This window comes from Sebastes fasciatus, chromosome 3 (genome assembly GCF_043250625.1).
Source record: "Sebastes fasciatus isolate fSebFas1 chromosome 3, fSebFas1.pri, whole genome shotgun sequence".
Taxonomy (NCBI): Eukaryota; Metazoa; Chordata; class Actinopteri; order Perciformes; family Sebastidae; genus Sebastes; species Sebastes fasciatus.
Genome location: NC_133797.1, coordinates 16,129,268 through 16,149,929, shown reverse-complemented (window position 1 = coordinate 16,149,929; position 20,662 = coordinate 16,129,268). Strand labels below are relative to the sequence as shown.

Here is a 20,662-nt window from a genome sequence, read left to right as displayed (position 1 = left end):
TTTGTAAAGGCATTAATGAATGGCACAAAGGGAATGTATATATCAATTTAAAGGTCTTTGGGTATTAAAGCTGGGGTAGGCATCTTTGGAGAAACCAGCGAGAGTAAGCTAGATTTTAAAAGTATCCAACCGAACAAATCCCAGCCCTTCTGAGGACGAGTGCACAAGAGCTTAACGCAGCATTGTAGGGATGCTAATTTTGAAAAAAAATCTTAAATAACCGATACGTTAGCAGCTCTAGCATTGCCGGTCGCTTTGTGCTCGCCGCCGCAACACACATAGTCTGTCAGCGGGGCGAAACTTTAACGAGTGTCCGACAGACAGCGTGTGTGTGGCGGCGGTGAGTGTGGGGTTGTTGGTGGCGATATAACTGTGAACATAGTAGTGTGTGAACAGTTTATTTGTCGGTAAATAAATGCTACAACTCCTCCGCTCAAGCGAGCTCGAGGGACCGGAGTCAACCTCCTGTATCCTGCAACTCCGGCTCCGCCTCTTATGGTGGGCCGTTAAGGTGGACCAGCTTTTCTCCTTAAAGTGACAAGCCGCTCAGCTTTTTAATTAATTATTAATATTTCTTTTAACCATTTAACCGATAGCGTTAATCAGTTAAAATGCTTAATGTCGGTTAAAGGTTAAACGCTTAATTATTAACATCCCTACATCGTTGTCATCGCTAACCTTTTCCAAATATCTCTTGTCTCATTCACATGTAAGAAAACACCTAACATTATCATAATGAACCTAAACAAAGAACATGCTGCCAATGTCAATGAGTGCCCTGTCAGAGTGCGTGCAGGTAGGCAGGTAGGTAGGCCATCATCCATCATGAAATGATTGGACGGGCATCAGTATTTGACGCCCTGGGACAGGCTGGTGCGTCATGCATTGCTGCAATTAACAATCATTTTCATTTTCCATAAATATGTTGATATTTTCAATCAATAATTTCATCTTTAAAATATCAGAGAAAGCTAAAAATACCCATCATAATTTTGCAGAGCCCAAATGACATATTTGTTATCAGAAGGTCCACTTATTTGTTTTTTTCCAAAATGTTCAGCCACATCTCACGGCCTTCAGCAGGTTGTCATGCAGATGGTTTAGTTGTTATCATGTGACCTACGTACGGAGCTTTGGTCGTGTGAAAACAAGTGGTCGTACTGTATACATGGGAAGATCGTAATGCTCTCCTCGATCTGTCTCTGGTTGTCCACTGACCCCTTCCCAGTCGATGCCTGGTTCTGGGTTGGTGTTCACAGAAAGTTCACGTTGTCAGTTTCCAGTGTTCATTCAGTCCAGATTCCTTGCTGCTTCACCGATGTGGTGTTCCTCACAATAAAATCCAACGTGTAACTCTAAAACCTCAAAATTAAAAATTTTCATTCACATAAATCAGAGAGAAGAGAACAGCTTTTAGCAAGTAACTAGGGCTGTCAATCAATTAAAATATGTAATTGTGATTAATCACATGATTGTCCATAGTTAATCGCGATTAATCGCAAGTTAATCACACATTTTTTTATCTGTTCAAAATGTACCTTAAAGGGAGATTTGTCAAGTATTTAATACTCTTATCAACATGGGAGCGAGCAAATATGCTGCTTTATGCAAATGTATGTATATTTGTATTATTGGAAATCAATTAACAAGACAAAACAATGACTAATATTGTCCAGAAACCCTCACAGGTACTGCATTTAGCATTAAAAAATATGCTCAAATCATAACATGGCAAACTGCAGCCCAACAGGCAACAACAGCTGTCAGTGTGTCAGTGTGCTGACTTGACTATGACTTGCCCCAAACTGCATGTGATTATCATAAAGTGGGCATGTCTGTAAAGGGGAAACTCTGGAGGTCAGAGGTCAAGGGACATCTTTTAAAATGGCCATGACAGTTTTTCCTCGCCAAAATTTAGCCTAAGTTTAGAGCGTTATTTAGCCTCCTTCCTGACATGTTAGTATGACATGATTGATACCAATGGATTCCTTAGGTTTTGTAGTTTCATATGATACCAGTATCTTCATTCTACTTTAAAACTCAGCCCGCTACAACCTAAGAATAGCAAGTTGTGTTAATGTGTTAAAGAAATTAGCGTGTTAAAACATATAACTCATTATTATCACATTAACTTTGACAACCCTACAAGTAATATAAATTACTTATAGGAGTAATTATTTATCAGAATTGTTGTTGATGAACTAATTGAATAGTTGATTGTTTTAACACTAGAGTCGTCCATTGTGTTTTGGTGCTACTGAGCAATGCTGTACAATAAATATGTAATGGAGGTCACAGCTGACTCACAAAAGTGTCTCTTTGTGTCAGCATTACAGAGACAGCTCAACTTGTAGAATAATAATAGTAGAAGTTGACTTGGCCGATCTTGTGATAGACTGATACAAAACAGTGTTTCATCCGGTCGAATGACTAGAAGACAAGTGTGCTTCTCTTCTATTTAGTCACGCCCCTCTGTTGTAAGTAGCTGTGGTTAGCATCCCAAACCTGGCGGCATCAGACTGGGAAGGTCATACTCTTAAAATCCCCTCCTGGGCTGTGTGACTGCCTCCTGGTTATGCCAGCAGCCCAGTCTCTCTCTCTCTCTCTCTCACTCTCTCTCTCACACACACACTTTTTCTCTCTGTGTCTCTCTGAGGAGAAGCTGGCAGTCAAACAGTAAGCTCATTCAGACTCTAAAATACAGAGTCGGTCTGAGGTGGAAAAAGAGCATCACAGTCGGTGAATGTTCAGCAGGGTTGATGACTAAGCAGAAGTTAACAGCCACAGAGCAGCTTATTGGCTCAATCATGGCTTCCCAACAACCGTATACACACAGCTGATTCTTTTAAACAACCTTTGATATTCTCCTGTGACTTTGGAGAGTCTGAAACTCCTTCAAGGAGATCTGCATCGGGTTGTACATCAGTGGTGTCAGATGCTAAGAATGCGAGTCACCTCTCCGTGAGTTGCTATGCAACCAGAGGAAACTCCCACGAACTGGCTTCTGCTGCGAGCAGCGCTATGCATGAAAATATGACACAACCTAATAATTGATTCTGCGCTCTGTAAATAATTATGAAAAGCATACAAAACAGATTCAGCATCATTGTAATCTCAGCGTGCGGTTTAGTTTCATTCACAAACAATTCACACAAAAACAAGCTCATACTATAAGAGTCACTGAAAACACATAATGATAAACATCACACTCTGCTGTAGCAGTCAAAACTGAGAGTCCCTCAAGCACGCCTGTTAAGTGGTTTGATAGCAGCTGGAATAAATGAGAGCAGCTGTAATCAGCAGAAACTGGAGCCTGAGGAGGAATGAAAAATGGTGGGACGGTTATCTCCATCATTTCAGCGTGCTACAGAATGACTCAAAGTAGAAAAACAGCCTCATTTTGTGTCTGTCACAGAAATATGGCGAATACTGACGTAATCTTTCCAGACATTAACAATTGCTTGATGACATAACGGCAAGGTTTATGTAGTTGAAATTATTGCAATTGCTAACATGCCAATTGTCTTATTATTGTTCCAGTAGATAATTTTGAAGAGCTATTTCTAATTAACGTTGATCTTCAGTTTGTGATCCGTTTCATACACGGAAATGATGGCTGACCTCACTGAGAGCTCCCGCAGGAGGACATAATACTGTATGTGCTCCAGCGGCAGCCAGATTATCAGCCGCTGTTCTTTTAATACTTAATTGTTCCTCTCCTCGTGGGAAAGGTTTGCATGAGATGTGCAGGGGGTTGATACAGTCATTAATAGACCTGTGTAATGTTTGCAGTCCAATAATCCTGCCCTGAAGCATTTAGAGCTAAAACCATTTGCCAATTAATCGATCAGTCAAGCAACAAAGAAATATTGGGCAACTATTTTAGTTATTGATTAATTATTTAAGCCATTTTTCAAGCAAAAATGACAAACATTTCCATGTCCCAGCTTTTCAACTGTGATAATTTGCAAGCAATTTGAAGACATCCTTAAAAAGGCGCACAACAGCATTTATTCTTTATTTATTTATTGGTTAATTTAACAGGGCAGAGCACATTAAATGTGCTATGTGTAAGAACTGGACATCATTTTAGTTTAAAACATTAAAAAAAGGAACCAACATTATCAACAGAATGTGAAGAGGTCCATGTGTTGTGTTGTAGAGATATCTACTGAAAAGAGCATGCTAACCAGCTAGCCTGTCCAGGCCCGTCCTGTCTTGTAATACCACTTGTTCCTCCAGAGGCGATAGTGATTCACTGACTATGTTTGCATGCACAAAATATTCGTTTTTTTGCCCTTATTATGTTATTACTAAGCTGTTTACATGGCTAATGAAAATGAATATTCCACTAATATTCTTGTTTACATGCAGCCGTGCATACTCCGATTAACGTAACCGGTAGCGAACACAGCCTCCCTCTTTCTTTCCTTCACCCACCTTCTTGAAAAGGTCGGCGTTGCGATGATTGCGAATATCCAAAAACCTGTGGGTATTCCAGTCTTTTCATAATGTTTAAAAGTAGGTGTGTTTCTCCTTCTTTTCTTTTGGGCATGCATCTCTGTAAACTGTGGGCTAGTTGGTTTGTGTTCAACGCACAGAGCTGGCTGTAAACAGGCAAGAGGTCGTGTGTTGCAAACTACTGTAAAAACCCCAATTGAGACGCATGTTCCGAATGCGCTGTATATATGTCCAAAGAATGCTCCTAAAACCAGAATAATACTATATATATATATTATTGGACGATTGGTCGGCAGAGTGTTGGAGATTCCTCATTGGCCGTTGCTCATTCAAAATGAAAAAGGCGGAACAGTCCTTTATGCAAATGAGCCCGTCCAGCGACCAAACTGTCAAACTAGGCGATCTAGTTGAGATTCAGCAGTGACAGAGACTATTTCTCGCTTAAAATGTTTTCAGAAGTAGATTTTGGTGGATTGTTTAGACCAGTGGTCTCAAACTCAATTTACCTGGGGGCCGCTGGAGGCAGAGTCTGGGTGAGGCTGGGCCGCATCAGGTATTCCACAAAAAAAGCTTTGTTAAAAAAAAAACAATCTTCTCAAACGTCATTATTAACAGTTCTTTAACTTGAATGGGTTCTTCTGAACATGGCCTATTGCGTCTCCCACTTTTCCTGAAATTGTCTGTGCTCGTCACCAACCTTTCTCTTCACTGCAGGCTTTGAAAAAGACATGATTGGGGCTGTGTGACAAGATATATATTCATTCCACTTGGTGTCACTCCGCAATAAAGTTGTGCCTGCTGTGTTTGTGTTGCTCTGCAATTACACCACCAAACCGCTAGTTGGCGGCGGCGTCTCTATGAGTTTCCTCTTCTTCTTGTACTACAAACAGAAACTGAGCGGAGTTGGAGCTCATAACTGTTGAACCACAGAACTTTTACTGACATTACTGCAACGCCGAAAAGAGAACATATATCTGAGTGGATTTGTGTGAACAAACATTGAAAAGATGGAGGCAGCGAGAAGTAGAACTTGGTCCTGGCCGCTCAGCATCGCTGAGAGACTGGACCAATCACAGCTGTTGCGGTCTGCGTCGCCGCGACGTGTAGTTACATGTCTGGAGAGGTGCACGTCAGGCTACGGCGTCGATTACACGCAGAAGTATAAATCAAGCTTTAATCAAGCTTATGCGATGTTACACGGGCGCCGCCATAGTTGTTGTGAAATGTTTCTCTGCTTGCATCAAGCCCGGCCGATTGCCCGTCCCCGGGAGCCATATACCCCGCTGTGATTGGTAGGTTCGTTCAGCTCGGGCTCGCGCGCTTCCACGGCAAACTGCCATTCACATAAATCTCGCGGGCCGAGGGCGCCTGGGTTAGCTCAGTTGGTAGCGCGGGCGCCCATGTAACAAGACTTGGTCCTGACCGCGGCGGCCCGGGTTCGAATCCGGCCTGTGGCCCTTTCCGCATCCACTCTCTCTCTGCCCCCTTTCCAAGACTCTATCCACTGTCCTGTCAATAAAAATGAACAAATGCCCCCCAAAAAAAAAACTTTATAAAAACAAAAAAAAAAAAAAATTTGCGGGCCGCACTAACATTAAACTTTCATATCAAGGTGGGGGCCACAAAATATCGTCTTGCGGGCCGCAATTGGCCCGCGGGCCGCGAGTTTGAGACCCCTGGTTTAGACGGAATAACAGAAAGTTTACGAGCAGGCCGCCATGCTGTCTCCTGTTTGAAATAGCAAGCAGAAAATCAGGGACCAATCAGGTGCATTCTACGATCGAGTACGTCACCACTTGAACGGCCAGTTGAATGGAGCAGCGCGTCCTCTAGTGTTCTCGCCGGACCTGGTGGACATATACCGCTGGATTTAACATTATAGACCTAACCGCTGACTATTTGTATAACAATTTAGCCACAAATTCGCAGACTGACCAAACGCGGTCCAGACATATGCTCGGTTTTGTGTCTTGTTTTTCTTTGGAGCATGTGGTTTACACATTGCACCTTTTAATGAACATTACTGTAAATGCGCCACAGTTAGACAAGAGGCTATTTTTCATCTGTATTCCCTGGACAGATGTTACCCTAAAAAAAACAATAGATAGAAGATTAAAATTACAAAGTTATTGAGATCATTTATAAGCATGTAGAGCAATAATAGAAAAGAAAGAGGCTAGACCAAACCAAACCAATTAAGTGAGAAAATAATTGGCAAAGTAATAGACAAAATAAGTAATTGTTGGTTGCAGAGCTACAACAAATGCTTCCTTTGTGAAGCCTATTGTGTTTGAAAGGTGATTATTATGGTAATTCTTGTAGCTGTACGTTTTGGCATTGTTGTGTCAGATTGTGTTATATTGTGATTTGTATTGTACCCACCTCACGTGCTGTACAAACAGGGGAGGGACTGGAGTGTTGCAGTATTGCAGTTGTATTAGATTGTGCAGGTGTTCGTAGTCTCTGTATTGAAGAGAGCAGTACAGAGAAAACTCCTGTCAGGGTTTCATATCATATTTAGCACACACACAGTTGCTGCAGTAGGCCTCAACCCTGAGGCTTGATTTATTCCTGCAACCATCTATGATAAAGTATGAGCGCCCCGTGCTGCATAAGAAAGCCGACGGCTCTAAAAGGCTCCACAGAGCATGGAGGAGTCTGGCTGGCTATTTGCTGTTACTGTGCCTCCGTCAAAAAAAAAAACAAGCTCGAGCAGCAATCTTGAATGCAAAGTGAAGCTGTCAGGCCAGAGAGAGAACTCGCCTCATTAACGGCAGAGAGAGAGGAGCATGTAGATGTCGTATTATCGTGGCAAGACTTCTGACGGCTCTCTAGTAAAAAGAAATCAGAGTAAGAATGTGATCTGCAGTACATCCAAGAATTTGGACTTGAAAATGAGTTTGACTCTTCCCATAAAGATGAATGTAATCACAGGTTTGTGTTTTAATATAAATATGACAAAGACAGTAGAGTAATATTTGTCCCTTTAGGAAGAGATGTCATGTAAGACAGTAAATAGTTTGGATTACAGAAAAACATTGCTGACGCCAAACACTTTCACGCTATGAAAAATGGATGCACAGAACGCATGGTACATTTTTCTGTGAAATATGTTTAAATTTCCTATAACTCTGCATAATTATTGCTTGACACGTACTATCTGTTGTTAGAGCTAATTTGCTAGGACTAGATATTAAAGTTGTAACAATGTAGAGCTGTAATGAGACCAGCTCAGGGAGAATCATACTCTGTGTAAACCAAACGTACGTACGTAGACGCTGCACTCAGATGTCCAGCAGCGATATGAAGTGGGGTATAACATGAAAGGGTTCTGCATGATATTAAATCGTAGTGTATGGATGATCCAGTGGATGTTAGTCTTCAGATAGAGCAGGATTTAAGAGTGGAGGGCTGTTCATGTCTATCATTAGATGCAAGAAAAAACTGACGTGCGTGTCCTTGAGGCTGGATGAAAGGCTTTGAACACGAAGGAAAAGGGAAACAGGAAGGATGGTGCAGCCAGCCTTTCAGTGGACACGTCTGTCTTCTTTCTCATTTTGTTAAGTCTGACATGAGAGGTTAAAGTAACCAGTGCATGTTGTTAGCAGATGGACTCTGATCATGAGATGTGTGGAGGATGTACTGGGGTTTGGTGTCAGTGTGTGTTTGTTTCTTCGGTGGAAAGCTGATATTGAGACAATGCTGTCATGATTTTTTTTCTCTCCTTTTTGAGCTGTCAAGCTGTCATAGAGCTGAATGAATGCTGCTGGTGTGTATAGATTGAAATGTCTGTATGCCTTAGAAAAGTCTACACTAGAGCTGACACGTTTTGCCGATTCATCTATTAGTCGATGGTCAAAAAAATAATCAGATATCGAATGATGAATAATTCTTAAGTCATTTTTCAAGCAGAAATTACAAAAAATGATCTGTTCCAGCCTCTTTTTTGCTGCTTTTCTCAGTTTTATATCACTGTAAACTGAATATCTCTGAGTTTTGAACAAAATCAGCAATTTGACACCCGATTCGACTGCCTAAATAGGAATTATCGGTCGCTATAAGCATACCATAACCATAAATGTGGGTCATGAAGGGCCTACTATGTTGTAAAAGTGAAAGCGAAACTTAAAAGCAACACGTTCTAAGACGTTGTAGAACTGAATGACATGTTATTTTTTGAAGGCAACAGGTTTAGGCAACAAAAGTACTTAGTTAAGTTTAGGGAAAAACATTGTGGTTTGTCTTAAAATAACTAGGTTTTAAAAGTGAAAGTGAAACTTAATACTTGTGAACTCAAAGACAACTACACGTTGTTGGTTTCGCACAAAAAGCGAACCCCGGTCTTCTGGGTGAAAGCTTTGAGTTTTGCTGCCAACCTACACCCCTGATGGAGTTTTGTGCTGTCTACAGTATACTATAGCGCCTGACTTTCGCCTCTGCTCCTGTCACAATTACTATAATCGCAAGAGGTGCCTGTCATGTTCTTTTACACCTTCTTTGGTGATCTATCATGTGAATGGATGATAAATCTAATATTGGGTGTAGTAGGCCCCTACTGACCCACATCTATGGTGCTTATAGTGACCGATAACGCCTATTTAATGGCCTCACAACAGTCTAATTGGCTGAATTTAAAGTCGTCACCCTTGACCCTGGGATATTTTTCATAATTGTCATTAAATAATAATCGATTTAATAAAAAAAAAACATCAGCGGATTAATTGATAACAAAAATGATAGTTAGCTGCAGCCCTACTCGTTTCCATAGATAAAGGCCTATCTATTATTTTTTTCCCAATTTTGTTCCAGTTGCACTTCTGTTTATCCGAAAACAATTGCATCCACAAGTACAAAACATCACCGTCGTCATTGCAAACAAGAATTTGACACAAGATTCATTCTCTGTTTTTGAGAGTCTGGCAGCTGAATTTCAGGTGGCCTTTTCTCTCGTAATGATATAATAATCCATTTCTGTCAAAGCTCCACATCACCACCTTGCTGCTGTATCTCTGGGTGACTCAGCCATGTGTGAGTTGTAACGGGGGTTCAGATTTTTTGAGAGGACTGCTTCCAGCCACAATAAAATATTTACTTTCCCGTGATTGATCGGTGCCAAGACGTCGTGGATTAGTGGTTTCTTGGGAAACCAGTCACGCTTTTTTTCTCTCTCTGAGTGGCTTTGAAAACAGCACATTTCAGCCTGCGTCTCTTTCATCATCCCCTTTACTCTCACCCTTTCATCCTTGTCTGTCTCACATCTCCTTCTCATGTAGCCATACTCAGCACACATCTCCTCACGCTGCCTTTCTCTACAAATGTGTGACATGATAACACAATGTAGCCTCCTGAATCTGTCTCGCCGAAAAAAAATCACTATTTGATCCAGGTGTCAAAACACAATGACACACGAAGCAGCTGTGCTTTGTTAGAGCGGAGAAAGCCGGTATTCATGCAACAGCCTTGTCTTCCTCATGCTGCAGGCCTTTCAGTCAATCATCTCTGCTCTTTAATATTAATGAGGCATAATTTTGAATTAATGGCCAGAGATGATGACAACTGTGAAAGGAGGCTGACCAGTGGTTGTAATTAACATTTAAACTGAATCCTTCAGAAGATCAAGCCTTATTAATCATGCCTGTTATGGCTGGATGTCTTTGCTATATAGACTATTTGTTATGGCTGTTAAGTGAACATTGTCGGCTTAACTAGTCATTATTTCTCTGATATATGCAGTAGCATAGGACATTTATTGAGGTCTTCAAAGCCCATTTTCATTCGTTTGAAAAAAAAAAAAAAAAACTTCTAGCAAGCTCTCAAGGCCTAAATTTAGCAAGAAGACTGGAGCTTTTTCTATTTCCAAGAGCTTAAAGGGACAAGAAGGCATCAGATTGTAAATGGATATCCGGCAAACAAGCCCCTTATGTATTCTAGTTGTCTCATGGGGGGAAAAGCAGCAGAGAGCAAGACAGCAGTTTGTTGTTTTGGCGCTGAGGGGGAATGTATGGTAAAACTGAAATATAGCACTATGACCTTATTCTTTTTAATCAGTGGTATTGATTGTATCTCACCTGCTGTGTGTTCCTGTTAGGATTTAGTGAGGCACATTGTTTGCATCGGAGCTTAGCTCTTGTATATAATGTTTAATTCAATAGGAACCGATCAATCGGAGGTGTGTAACAATATGAAGATAAGAGATAAGAGGACAGGATCCCCCAGAGGCTAGAGACGTGGTGATGGAGGAGGAAAGCCAGCAGGTGGATGATGGAAACTCCTGTACATCCTGGAGGCAATGGTGATGATGGGGGAGGTGGTGGGTTGTACCAATAGTAGGTCTTTAAGACAGATTTAATCAATATCTGATTACTATATTTACATACAAGACACTGTAGTTCCTAGCCCGTGTCATTGTTCATGAACATTGCTTGTAAAGTTTTTAGAAAATCTAATCACAACCAGGTGGCAACCTCCGGGTCTGAAAAGTGAAGTCAATGCTGAAGTGCCTTAAACCTGCATTCTTTCTAACAGCCAGCATGGGGCGACTCCTCTGGTAGCAAAAAGAAGTCTGATTGTATAGAAGTCTATGAGAAAATGACCCTACTTTATTACATCAGTAAACATTGTAAACATGAGTTTATGGTTTCAATCGCTAGTTTCAAGTCTTCTTCAATACAGCATGATGTTCATTTAGTAAATTATGGTCCCATTTAGAGTCAAATAGACAATAAAGCAGGGGATGCTTTAGTGCGTGGCTACCTTGTGATTGACAGGTCGCTACCACGGCGTTGTTCGATCTGGGAGTTGTCCGTGTTTTCATCTTTCAACTTTAACCCTTTCATAGTGTGTTTTCAGTTCATGGAACTTTTTGGTCATTAGAAATGTCTTATTCAACATTCAGTTGTACTTTGCTCCACCCTCTTGTGTCACTTTTAGTTGCAAAAAGCCAAGATGGCGACGGCCAAAAGGCCGAACTCGAGGCTTCAAAACGTCAGTCAACAAACCAATGGGTGACGTCACGGTGACTACGTCCACTTCGTATATACAGTCTATGATAACAATGAAAGATTTGGTCATGGTCTTATGAGGTCGCTTTACACAATTAAATATATTGACCTTTTGATCATAATACAGTTTGGTAAGTCGTGTGGTACATGTGGTAAGATCAGTGGTGCAATTTTGATCATACTGTAGATATAAATTTAATATTTGATGACCTGCAAAATCCTTTAAGTGTAAGTTAACAAAGAGCCTCGCTAAACACTGCATCCTCTGTAGTTTATTCTGTGCACCACATAACCCTGCATTAATCTGTGAATTGTCTTTTTTACACTGAAGTTGTTATACAGATTATACAAACGAGATACAGCGTGTTAATTGGTGAGCTTTGGAGGCATTTGTAGGTGAATTTTTTTTTACCTTTGGCAAGACCCAAGGCTAGCTGTTTCCCCCTGTTTCCAGTCTTTATGCTAAGCTAAGCTAACCGACTGCTCGCTCCAGGTCAACGTATCCTCATACATCATTCGTTTTCCTACGAATCTCCGGTAACGCACGTCAATTTCCACTTGTTACCGGCATACAGTCTTTTCAAGACAAACTTCCGTCTTCACAGGAAACAACTTGCTTACGTTTAGGCAACAAAACAACTTAGTTAAGCTTAGGAAAAGATCGTGGTTTGGGTTAAAATACCTCACGAATAAATCTGGTTTCACACGGGATACGAACACCGGTCTCCTGGGCAAAAGTCCGGTATTTTCTGACCCACCTGTCCTCCCCAGTGTCCTCCTTATGCAGCGTTTAAAGCTCTCTATACTTCCTGGTCCAAAATAACATGGACTACATACAAATTGATTTTGTGGTATGTATATGAAATACAGTGCATTACTTTTCGTAGGTCTAGCTATGAACAGTGTATGAGAACAGCCTGTCCTTGTACATATTTAGCGTCATCCAACTCTCAGCAAGAAAGCAAATACTGTTAGCATTGTTATAGAAAATATCATTTGTGTGGCGTTGACTCTGAACAACAACACAGCAAAGTGTCTGTATCTGGATGCTCAGTGTTTGGAAGTGAGTGTGTGTATGTGTGTGAGATGGAAACAAAGATAGAGAGGAGACAAAATTCTGTGGCACCGTCAGCGAACTGTGAACACGAGGGTCACAAATACATGGACTTCTCATCACCCACGAACATGAATCGGTGTTATGAGGACGGTGTGGATCCAGCGTGGAGCCACCTCCCAGTCATTTCCTCTGAATCACGCCCCAGACTTAACAACCTGCATGTTTATCACCCGGAAGAGATGGCGGCCTTCCCTGCCAGCTCCCCCAGCGTCCGGTTAAACTCACGGGCATGTTTGTCACCTCTAGGCTTTCTTTCCGAGGTGTCCGAGTGAGTCACGCTGTGAGAGCGAGGTGTGTGTGTGTGAGTGTGTGCGTTCAAATTAGGATTGACAACAGGAAGCAGCCACATCCCATTTCCCTCCCCTCCTCTGTCAAACCTCCTGTGCTTTCTGCTTCCACATGACTGCAGATTTCTGTTTGCTCTCTGTTGCTTTAGCCTCTGCAGTTTTTCCCTCACAGTCTTTGTGCTCATTCCCTCGTCTTTATGGCGTTTTTATCAGCTTCAATCCTCTGTTTTTTCTCTCCTCTTTATTTCTGGTCTTACCCTTTTCTCCTTGCATGTCTCCCGGGATCCAGTAAAGATATTTTTTTCCTTCTCTCCCCCTCTGCTCATCCTCCAACATCTTTCTCGGCCTTTCGATCAAATTCCTGATTCCCCTGCTTCTTCTCCATAAAGATTTCCACGCTGAGGTTCCTTCAGCTGAGTGGTTACGCTGCTGGTGCATCTGTGCATTTCTTCCTTGCAGATGAAAGAAAGGGAAAGTCTTTCCTGTGTTGCTTCCTCCTCATGGGATTGGTTCATCTGTCTCAGTAACAAGAAAAATCTGATACTGTTGAATAATTAACTCACACTAATTACAAATGCATTACAATTTGGAAACCAAAACACACTATATGGCACGTACTACCTCAGCTACTCTGTTAATAGCAGCTGTGAGATAGCTATATGTCGTTATAGGGGAGGCTGAACTAAAAACAGTGCTCAGTCATTGTTGCTCTCTGTTTATTAACGTGAATAATGAGAGCACAACTATGGCTTCAGGCTGCTTAATCATACACCACATTAGGTACGGATCCAATCATTGAATTAAAATAAATGATACTTGGATTCATTAATTGTGCACCGTAATGAGATGCATCATATACAGTTGGATGAATCAGTGATACAATCTGCTGAGGCAGTTTGCTAATGCAGTGTTATTTTGACATGAGCACTTCTACACCCAACCTTCCTTCATATTCAGTGTCTCACAAGCCTTATCACTATAGCGATTCACTGAAACGTGCCCAAAAATGATTGTGTGATTGGATAGTGGGAAGTTCATATTTTTAATATCTGCAATCCTGTGTCAGTTTTGATATTGATTTTGAGTTGTAAGCAATTTCTCCATGTAGATCTGATTATTTATGAAAGCTAATCTTGTGTTTGTATTGCGCAAAGCATATGATGTTCTTATCAGTGCCCAGTCCATTCTGTCCCCTTCCTCTAGGCAAGGCAGATAGAAGGAAATTCAAAGTGGTTTACATATTGCATTAGATATAAACAGGAAATACAACAAAGACACATTGAAACACAAATTGCAGAGACAGAAACTTATTTCAAAGGAATTTAAAAAAGACAAATGAAAGCACGAGAGGTAAAGATTCACAGTAAGTTTAAAGTGGAGAATGATGATTGTTTAAAGCTGTACTCATAAAGTAAATGTGTTCATATTAACAATGGATTGGATGACTATGTGTAATGTGAAAGGGGTCGCTCATAGTGATGAACCCACAGAGATTTATCACTCAGCTCCCCTCAGCTCTATGAAGCATTTTAGCATCTTGCTGCATCATTGTTTTTGTTTTATTTTTTTGTTTCACTCTCACTGCTCTCGTCAGCATTGTTTGCGATAAAGCGCTACACACTACTACAATGTTAGTGATTAGCTACTGGTGAACATAGTGGAGCATATAGGAGGCAAGGCAAGGCAGCTTTATTTGTATAGCACATTTTAGCAACAGAATATTGGACTTAATTCACCATAAATTCAGAAAGATTCGCTTCTCAGCGAATGACAATCTTGCTTTGTGTCTGCTGGATGTGTAAATATGCAAACTGGTCCTTTAAAGGTAAGCCAAACTAAGGGTAAAACTTCAGTTCTCTTCAAGTTTGTTCTAGCTTGATGTAGTTAATCGATGTAAAAAAAGGCCACTGAATGAGAAGGCAGGACTGTTTTACAGTATGTTCTATGGCTCTGATTGGTTGTTTTATGGATTGACGTTTGTTCCACCAATCTTAATAATCATTAAGAGAGTGTTGGCAGCAGGCAGAGAAAGAAAGTAACTTTAGATAGCTTGAGGATAGCTTTTAGGACTTCAGGTGCCGGATTTTGTTGTTGTACAGTCCGTTGCGTACATACAAGAAAAGTGAGCAATGAATGGTCTTTTTGTTTCCTCTGTTAGAAATTGATTTTAAGCGGGAGGAACTAGTTAACTACCAATTAATTGTTAAATCATTTTGTAAGTATTTAACACAATGCATATGGGAATTTGTGGGAAAGATTGCGGTTAACTGCTCTAAATTGTCAAGATTGCACTGAACTACAGTCATGCGCTGTGTACGGTGAAGCAAGGAGCTGTGCAAGTGTTCCTACTTAAGGCCTAGTGTGAGTTAGATATCATATCTTTGTTAATTAACTGTTATTAGTGTTATTATCCACCACCAGTCCTTTATGTCCCTTCATGTGGGTGAAATCAGACCTTACCTCCTGTCTGTATCTTCAGTTTGTCTCTGAGAGATCCCTGTTGATACAGTCTTTCACATGTGTTGGCTGCATGTTGAGATTCCACTTTCCTTTTCCAGATCATCAGAGAGGAGAGTTTATAGTTTGTCAAGGATGAGGTGATTGAAAGAGCTTGGAGCTGAGATAGTTTATGTCTCATACAAACACATTCTTTGTGTTTTCTCTGTAAATTTCCACAGTGAGAAGTGTCATCTCCTGCAGTGGAGACAGTGTAGAGAAGGCCTCTTTCAATCACTTTACACACAATTGTACTGGACCCAATGGGCCCAAATTAGATAAAAAATCATGTTATCTCATGTTATGAGCAATTACCAAGAGACTCTGCACAGGATTGATCACAGAGGAGAAGAAGAGCAGTAATGGCCACTTAATTTTGATATCATTCACTGATTCTCTGATTGTTCACTTACAGATAGCATGTGTGCTTTCATTTCTACCCTGCAGTCAAACACGACTAATTTTGGAGTGATATTTTTGTAGTCATCTTTGCCTGAGGATAAGAAAAGTTAACTGTGCCACACGGCAAACTATTTTTATCTCCAGAATGCCCCCATTTCAAGAAAATTCACTGTGAGCATCATTTCAGTTTTTGGGTGGATTCTGGATTGTATAATGGTGAGTAGTAGTAATAGTAGTAATGGATGTTTGACATCAGCTGGATGTAAAAGTATCCATCCTGATGAGCGGCTTGGCTTATTTCATGAGCATGAACCTATTTAAACTGGAGGGACACAGATTTTATGCCCCCATTCCCCGTCAGCGGTGACGGTCTGAACCTTTTAATGGTTCCTTTGGCTTTGTCAAGGTCAGACGTCTGAAATGTCTTGTTAAACTCTCCTGACTGCATTGCTTTGACGGTAAAGGCTCAGGCTTTTTATAAGGACACAAACATAAAGAAAGCTGCTGAGAATAGAAGTCCAATATGGAGACAATAGAGGCAAGATACTCAGATATGAAAAGGTTTGTCTGGAGATATACAAAAAGTAATCAACAACAATTAGGATAATGGATTACTTGTCAGTCTGTATTGAGCAAAAAAAAAGTGCTTGTTCCAGCTTCTCAAATGTAAGAATTGGCTGCTTTTAGGGCTGCAACTAACAATTATTTTCATTGTCGATAATTCTGTTGATTATTTTCTCGATTAATCGATTAGTTGTTTAGTCTATAAAATGGTGAAACATGTTGATCAGTGTTTCCCAAAGTCCAAGATGACGTCCTCAAATGTCTTGTTAAGAAAACAAGTTAAAATTCTTTGATTCCAGCTCCTTAAATGTGAATATTTTCTGGTTTCTTTACTCCTCTATGACAGTAAACTGAATATCTTTGAGTTGTGGACAAAACAAGACATTTGAGGACATTTTATAGACTAAACAACTAATCGATTAACGAGAAAATAATCAACAGATTAATCCACAATGAAAGTAATCGTTAGTTGCACTACTCCTCAGCTTTACGGCGCTTTGTAGGGAGTTTCAGCTCATAGTTGAGCTGTCCAGCTTCACTCTCATAGCTCCCCACTGAGCAACAAACGGCAGACAGACACAGTTAGCGAATAACTGGTGGAGCATTAAGCAGCTAAATAACCAGATATTTCCCTCAGGAGTTGGTAGAGCCCAAAAACAGAGCTAAATGGGAGTGGATATTGGACTTACATTTGCTAGGTGGACACAGACACGACTCCACATGAATAATAATCGTCCTCCGTAACTGCTGGATGTATAAATACGTAACGGTTTGCTAACAAGTTCACCATATCAACTTAAAAGGAGATGATACGTATATGAATGTTGTTTCGACAACGTGTTTCTGCTGCCTCCAAGTGGCCAAACATTTTTGTTATTGCAGGTTGAAAGGGTGAACTGAGCTGTATGAGGACAGAGGTGGCATTACTCAAGTTTATCTGCATGTCTTGAGTTTTTGTTTTTTTCATTGTGTCACTAAGGTAAACAATAACATTCTTTCAGATGACACTGGACAAAATCACTGCAGGGAACGCTAGAAATACAGTGTGCCGAGCAGACTGCAGACAACTACTAACACTGTCTGAATTCCTGGTTTGTTTGCCTCTGTATCTGAGTAACACACTGTCCCTTAAAATGACGGGAACTTGGCCCTGCTGTGCCTGCGGCGGTATAAATATACAGCTGCTCTCTCACCCTCTATTTCTCTTCTTTCTCTCCCCCTCCCTTTGGGTTTGCATTGTGTATTTATCTCTGTCACCAACCCTCGGCATGCTTAGTCTCCATGCAAAAAGTGCAGAACGGCAGCTTATGTGAATGTGAGAGAGGTTGTAAAAAAAATCCTGCAGCAACCGTTTAATCTGAACCTGTACATTTTCACCACAAGCGAGGTTCAGCTGTTCTGTAGTTTGCCTCCTGATGAGACAGATTAGCTTTAAGAGAGCATACCCCGGAATTTAAAGAATATCACATTAATATATACGTTCCCATCTCTGCCCATTAGGGAAGTCGCCCAGATTGACCAGTTCCTTCAGGAGACGGCGGCACGTGAAGCCAATGCCAAGGTGCGGCTGCAGCAGTTCATCGAGGAGCTGCTGGACCGAGCGGACCGCGCCGAAAAACAGCTGCAGATCATCAGCAGCTGTGGCACCACGCCGAACGGCAGCCTGGGACGCTGCAGCCTCCAGAACTCTAAGGGCAACGGACGCCAGGTGAGGACATCCTAACTAGTATCTACTGTTGCACTGATGGGTTACTGCTCAGAACACCCTGCAAAATGCAACTTGAGATATCATGTTTATTGTGTTTTCAGATTGGATTATAATCTCCCAACTACTTTGATAATCGATCAATCAGTTTGAGTCATTTAAAAAAAAAAAAAAGTAAAGATTCTCTTATTCCAGCTTCTTAAATGTTAATATTTTCTGGTTTCTTTACTCCTCTATGACATTAAACTGAATATCCTTGAGTTGTGGACAAAAAAACTAATTTTAGGACGTCATCTTGGGCTTTGGGGAAACACTGATCGCCATTTTTCACCATTTTTCGGACATTTAACAGTCCAAACAACTATCAAATAATCGAGAAAATAATCGACAGATTAATCGACAATGACAAAAATAATTGTAAGTTGCAGCTTTAGACTTGACTGTATTGATAACATTCAAGACATTTCCTGTTTTCAGACTGTCCGGGCAACAAAACATAATACAATATACAATATACAGTATAATGTAATATACAAGTAGATACTGATCACTTTGAACTGCACAATAATACAGACAGCAATATAAAAATGTGCTTTTCAAATGAAATGAGCAGTTTCAGATCTAATTTTGTGACACATTTTAATTGTCATAATAATTTCGACAACTGACTTGTGAATCTCAATAACTCAAAATGATTGCATAATGCAGTGATTCTTTTATATGTTTATCATTTTGTTTTACCACCCAAGACTCCTCAGAGTGCTACTCCCAGCTCTCTGAGAGTCCTTGACAGAGCAGCTTTTTGCTTTTGAATAGTGCATAAGCATTGATTATATTGACTAACGTACCCGTAATGCACCACAGGTCGAACCCATAATAGACTTTAGGATGCCCGAGACGACAAGTCTGCTCTTCTTTATCGAGCTGAAGTACAGTAACTGTCCAGGACTTTCCCGTGTATTCATACACCAGCAGGTGAAATTCAAGACGAGAGTGTGGTATGTAAATGTGCTGTGAACGTGTGCTGGAGGTCTTTTAAGTCATTCAGCTCATCCTCCTGTTCCAGGAATCAGTCAGTCATTACCTTCTTGTAGACTGTATTAGCACAACTTTAATTAAACCTTGCAGAGGTGTTTTTATACTCATTTACCAATGAGTCACAAGTTATGGATATGAAATGGGTGCTTAAATGATTGTACATGGGTTTCATTTTTAAAAAGATATTGGGACTAAGCTACATTAATTTGCTCCCATTCAGTCACAGAGCTATAGTGGGATTGTTGTTTGGTGAGATCTGGCTTGCTGTTTCCGTTGGTGTTGAGGTCAGTGCTCTGTGCAGGCTAGTCATTACTCTGAAATCGGGAATCCATCTCTTTATGGACCTCTGAGATCTGTGGGATCGCCGGCGATTCCGACCAACTTAACTGTCTTTCAGAGGCTGTAGCAGGTTCAGGTACTGGTATCATATGAAACTAGACGTAAGGAATCCACTGGAACCAACCAGGTCATGCTAACATGTCGGGAAGGAGGTTAAATAACACTCCAAAATGAGGCTAAATTTTGGCGAGGAAATACTGGCATTGCCATTTTCACACGGGTCCCTTGACCTCTGACCTCAAGATATGTGACTGAAAATGAGTTCTATGGGTACCGACGAGTCTCCTCTTTACAGAAATGCCCACTTTATGATAATCACAAGCGGTTTGGGGCAAAAATCATGTTTTTGAATGCAGTATAAATGTGTTATTTTCTCCTATACTAAAATGGTGTATTTGAATATTTCTGTATACTGGGGTCCCTAAACAGTCTTGGAGTTACATAAATTGGGTATCACTGTAAAGCTGAGACTCTTGTGGATCTAATGAGCCCAACTGTATTCATGTGTGATGATGTTAGTCCCCAAAGTAGCCATTTTATAGTAGCAAGACCATTTTTTTAAAATTTGACCTCACTGTGATTTATAACTTGAACTACTTGACACACAGTGTTGAGCAGCATCTCAAATTAATCTTCAGGTTCCCAGCTTTCAGATGATGTATACCACTTCTATGTGACATCTACTGTTGACCTGCTATCTCCCCCTAAACACCCCCTGTACCCCCCTAAAATAGACAAAAATGGGTCTGCGTGGTCCTCAGAGGGTTAAACAATTAAGAACACTTCAACAGAATCACACTATTGTCTAAAATATCATTGTATGCTGAAGCTTTACGTGTAAGATTTTCCTTAGTTGGAACTAAAAACCCTAATCCAAACCCTGAAAAGCCAAAAGTGCATAGAATATGTGAACATGGGGTGTCTGTATTTACAGCATTTTGTTTTGTAATCAAGTGAAGCTTATCTGCCGTAGGGTCATAAAGCTGGGTCATAAAGCTAGGTCCTATACGTCTGCTTTGCATTCAGCAGCATCAAAACAAGCAGTGAAGCTCTGCAGCAGACAACATGCTGACCAGAGATCTGCGTTGCTCGCATAAAAAAATTTCCTCCTGCTCCGGAAACTGGAGATCAGCCCTCTGCCTGCAGCCTCTCTACCGCTTCCGTTGTGGCATTTCCCCCCTCTTCTTTGCTTTATTACACAATGAAATGTAAAGGCAGTTCTTTAAAAAATTTCACTTATTCATATCATTAT

At 40.8% G+C, this 20,662-nt stretch overlaps 1 protein-coding gene across 1 annotated transcript in view; it reads left to right on the top strand.

Moving 5' to 3' along the window:
• The window catches only part of fbxo41 (F-box protein 41), a 64,681-nt gene that overhangs the window by 25,075 nt on the left and 18,944 nt on the right, over window positions 1-20,662 (top strand). Inside the window, exon 4 of the mRNA XM_074629255.1 lies at window positions 17,829-18,036. Coding sequence (XP_074485356.1) covers window positions 17,829-18,036 — 208 coding nt within the window. The remainder of the gene's footprint in view (window positions 1-17,828; window positions 18,037-20,662) is intronic.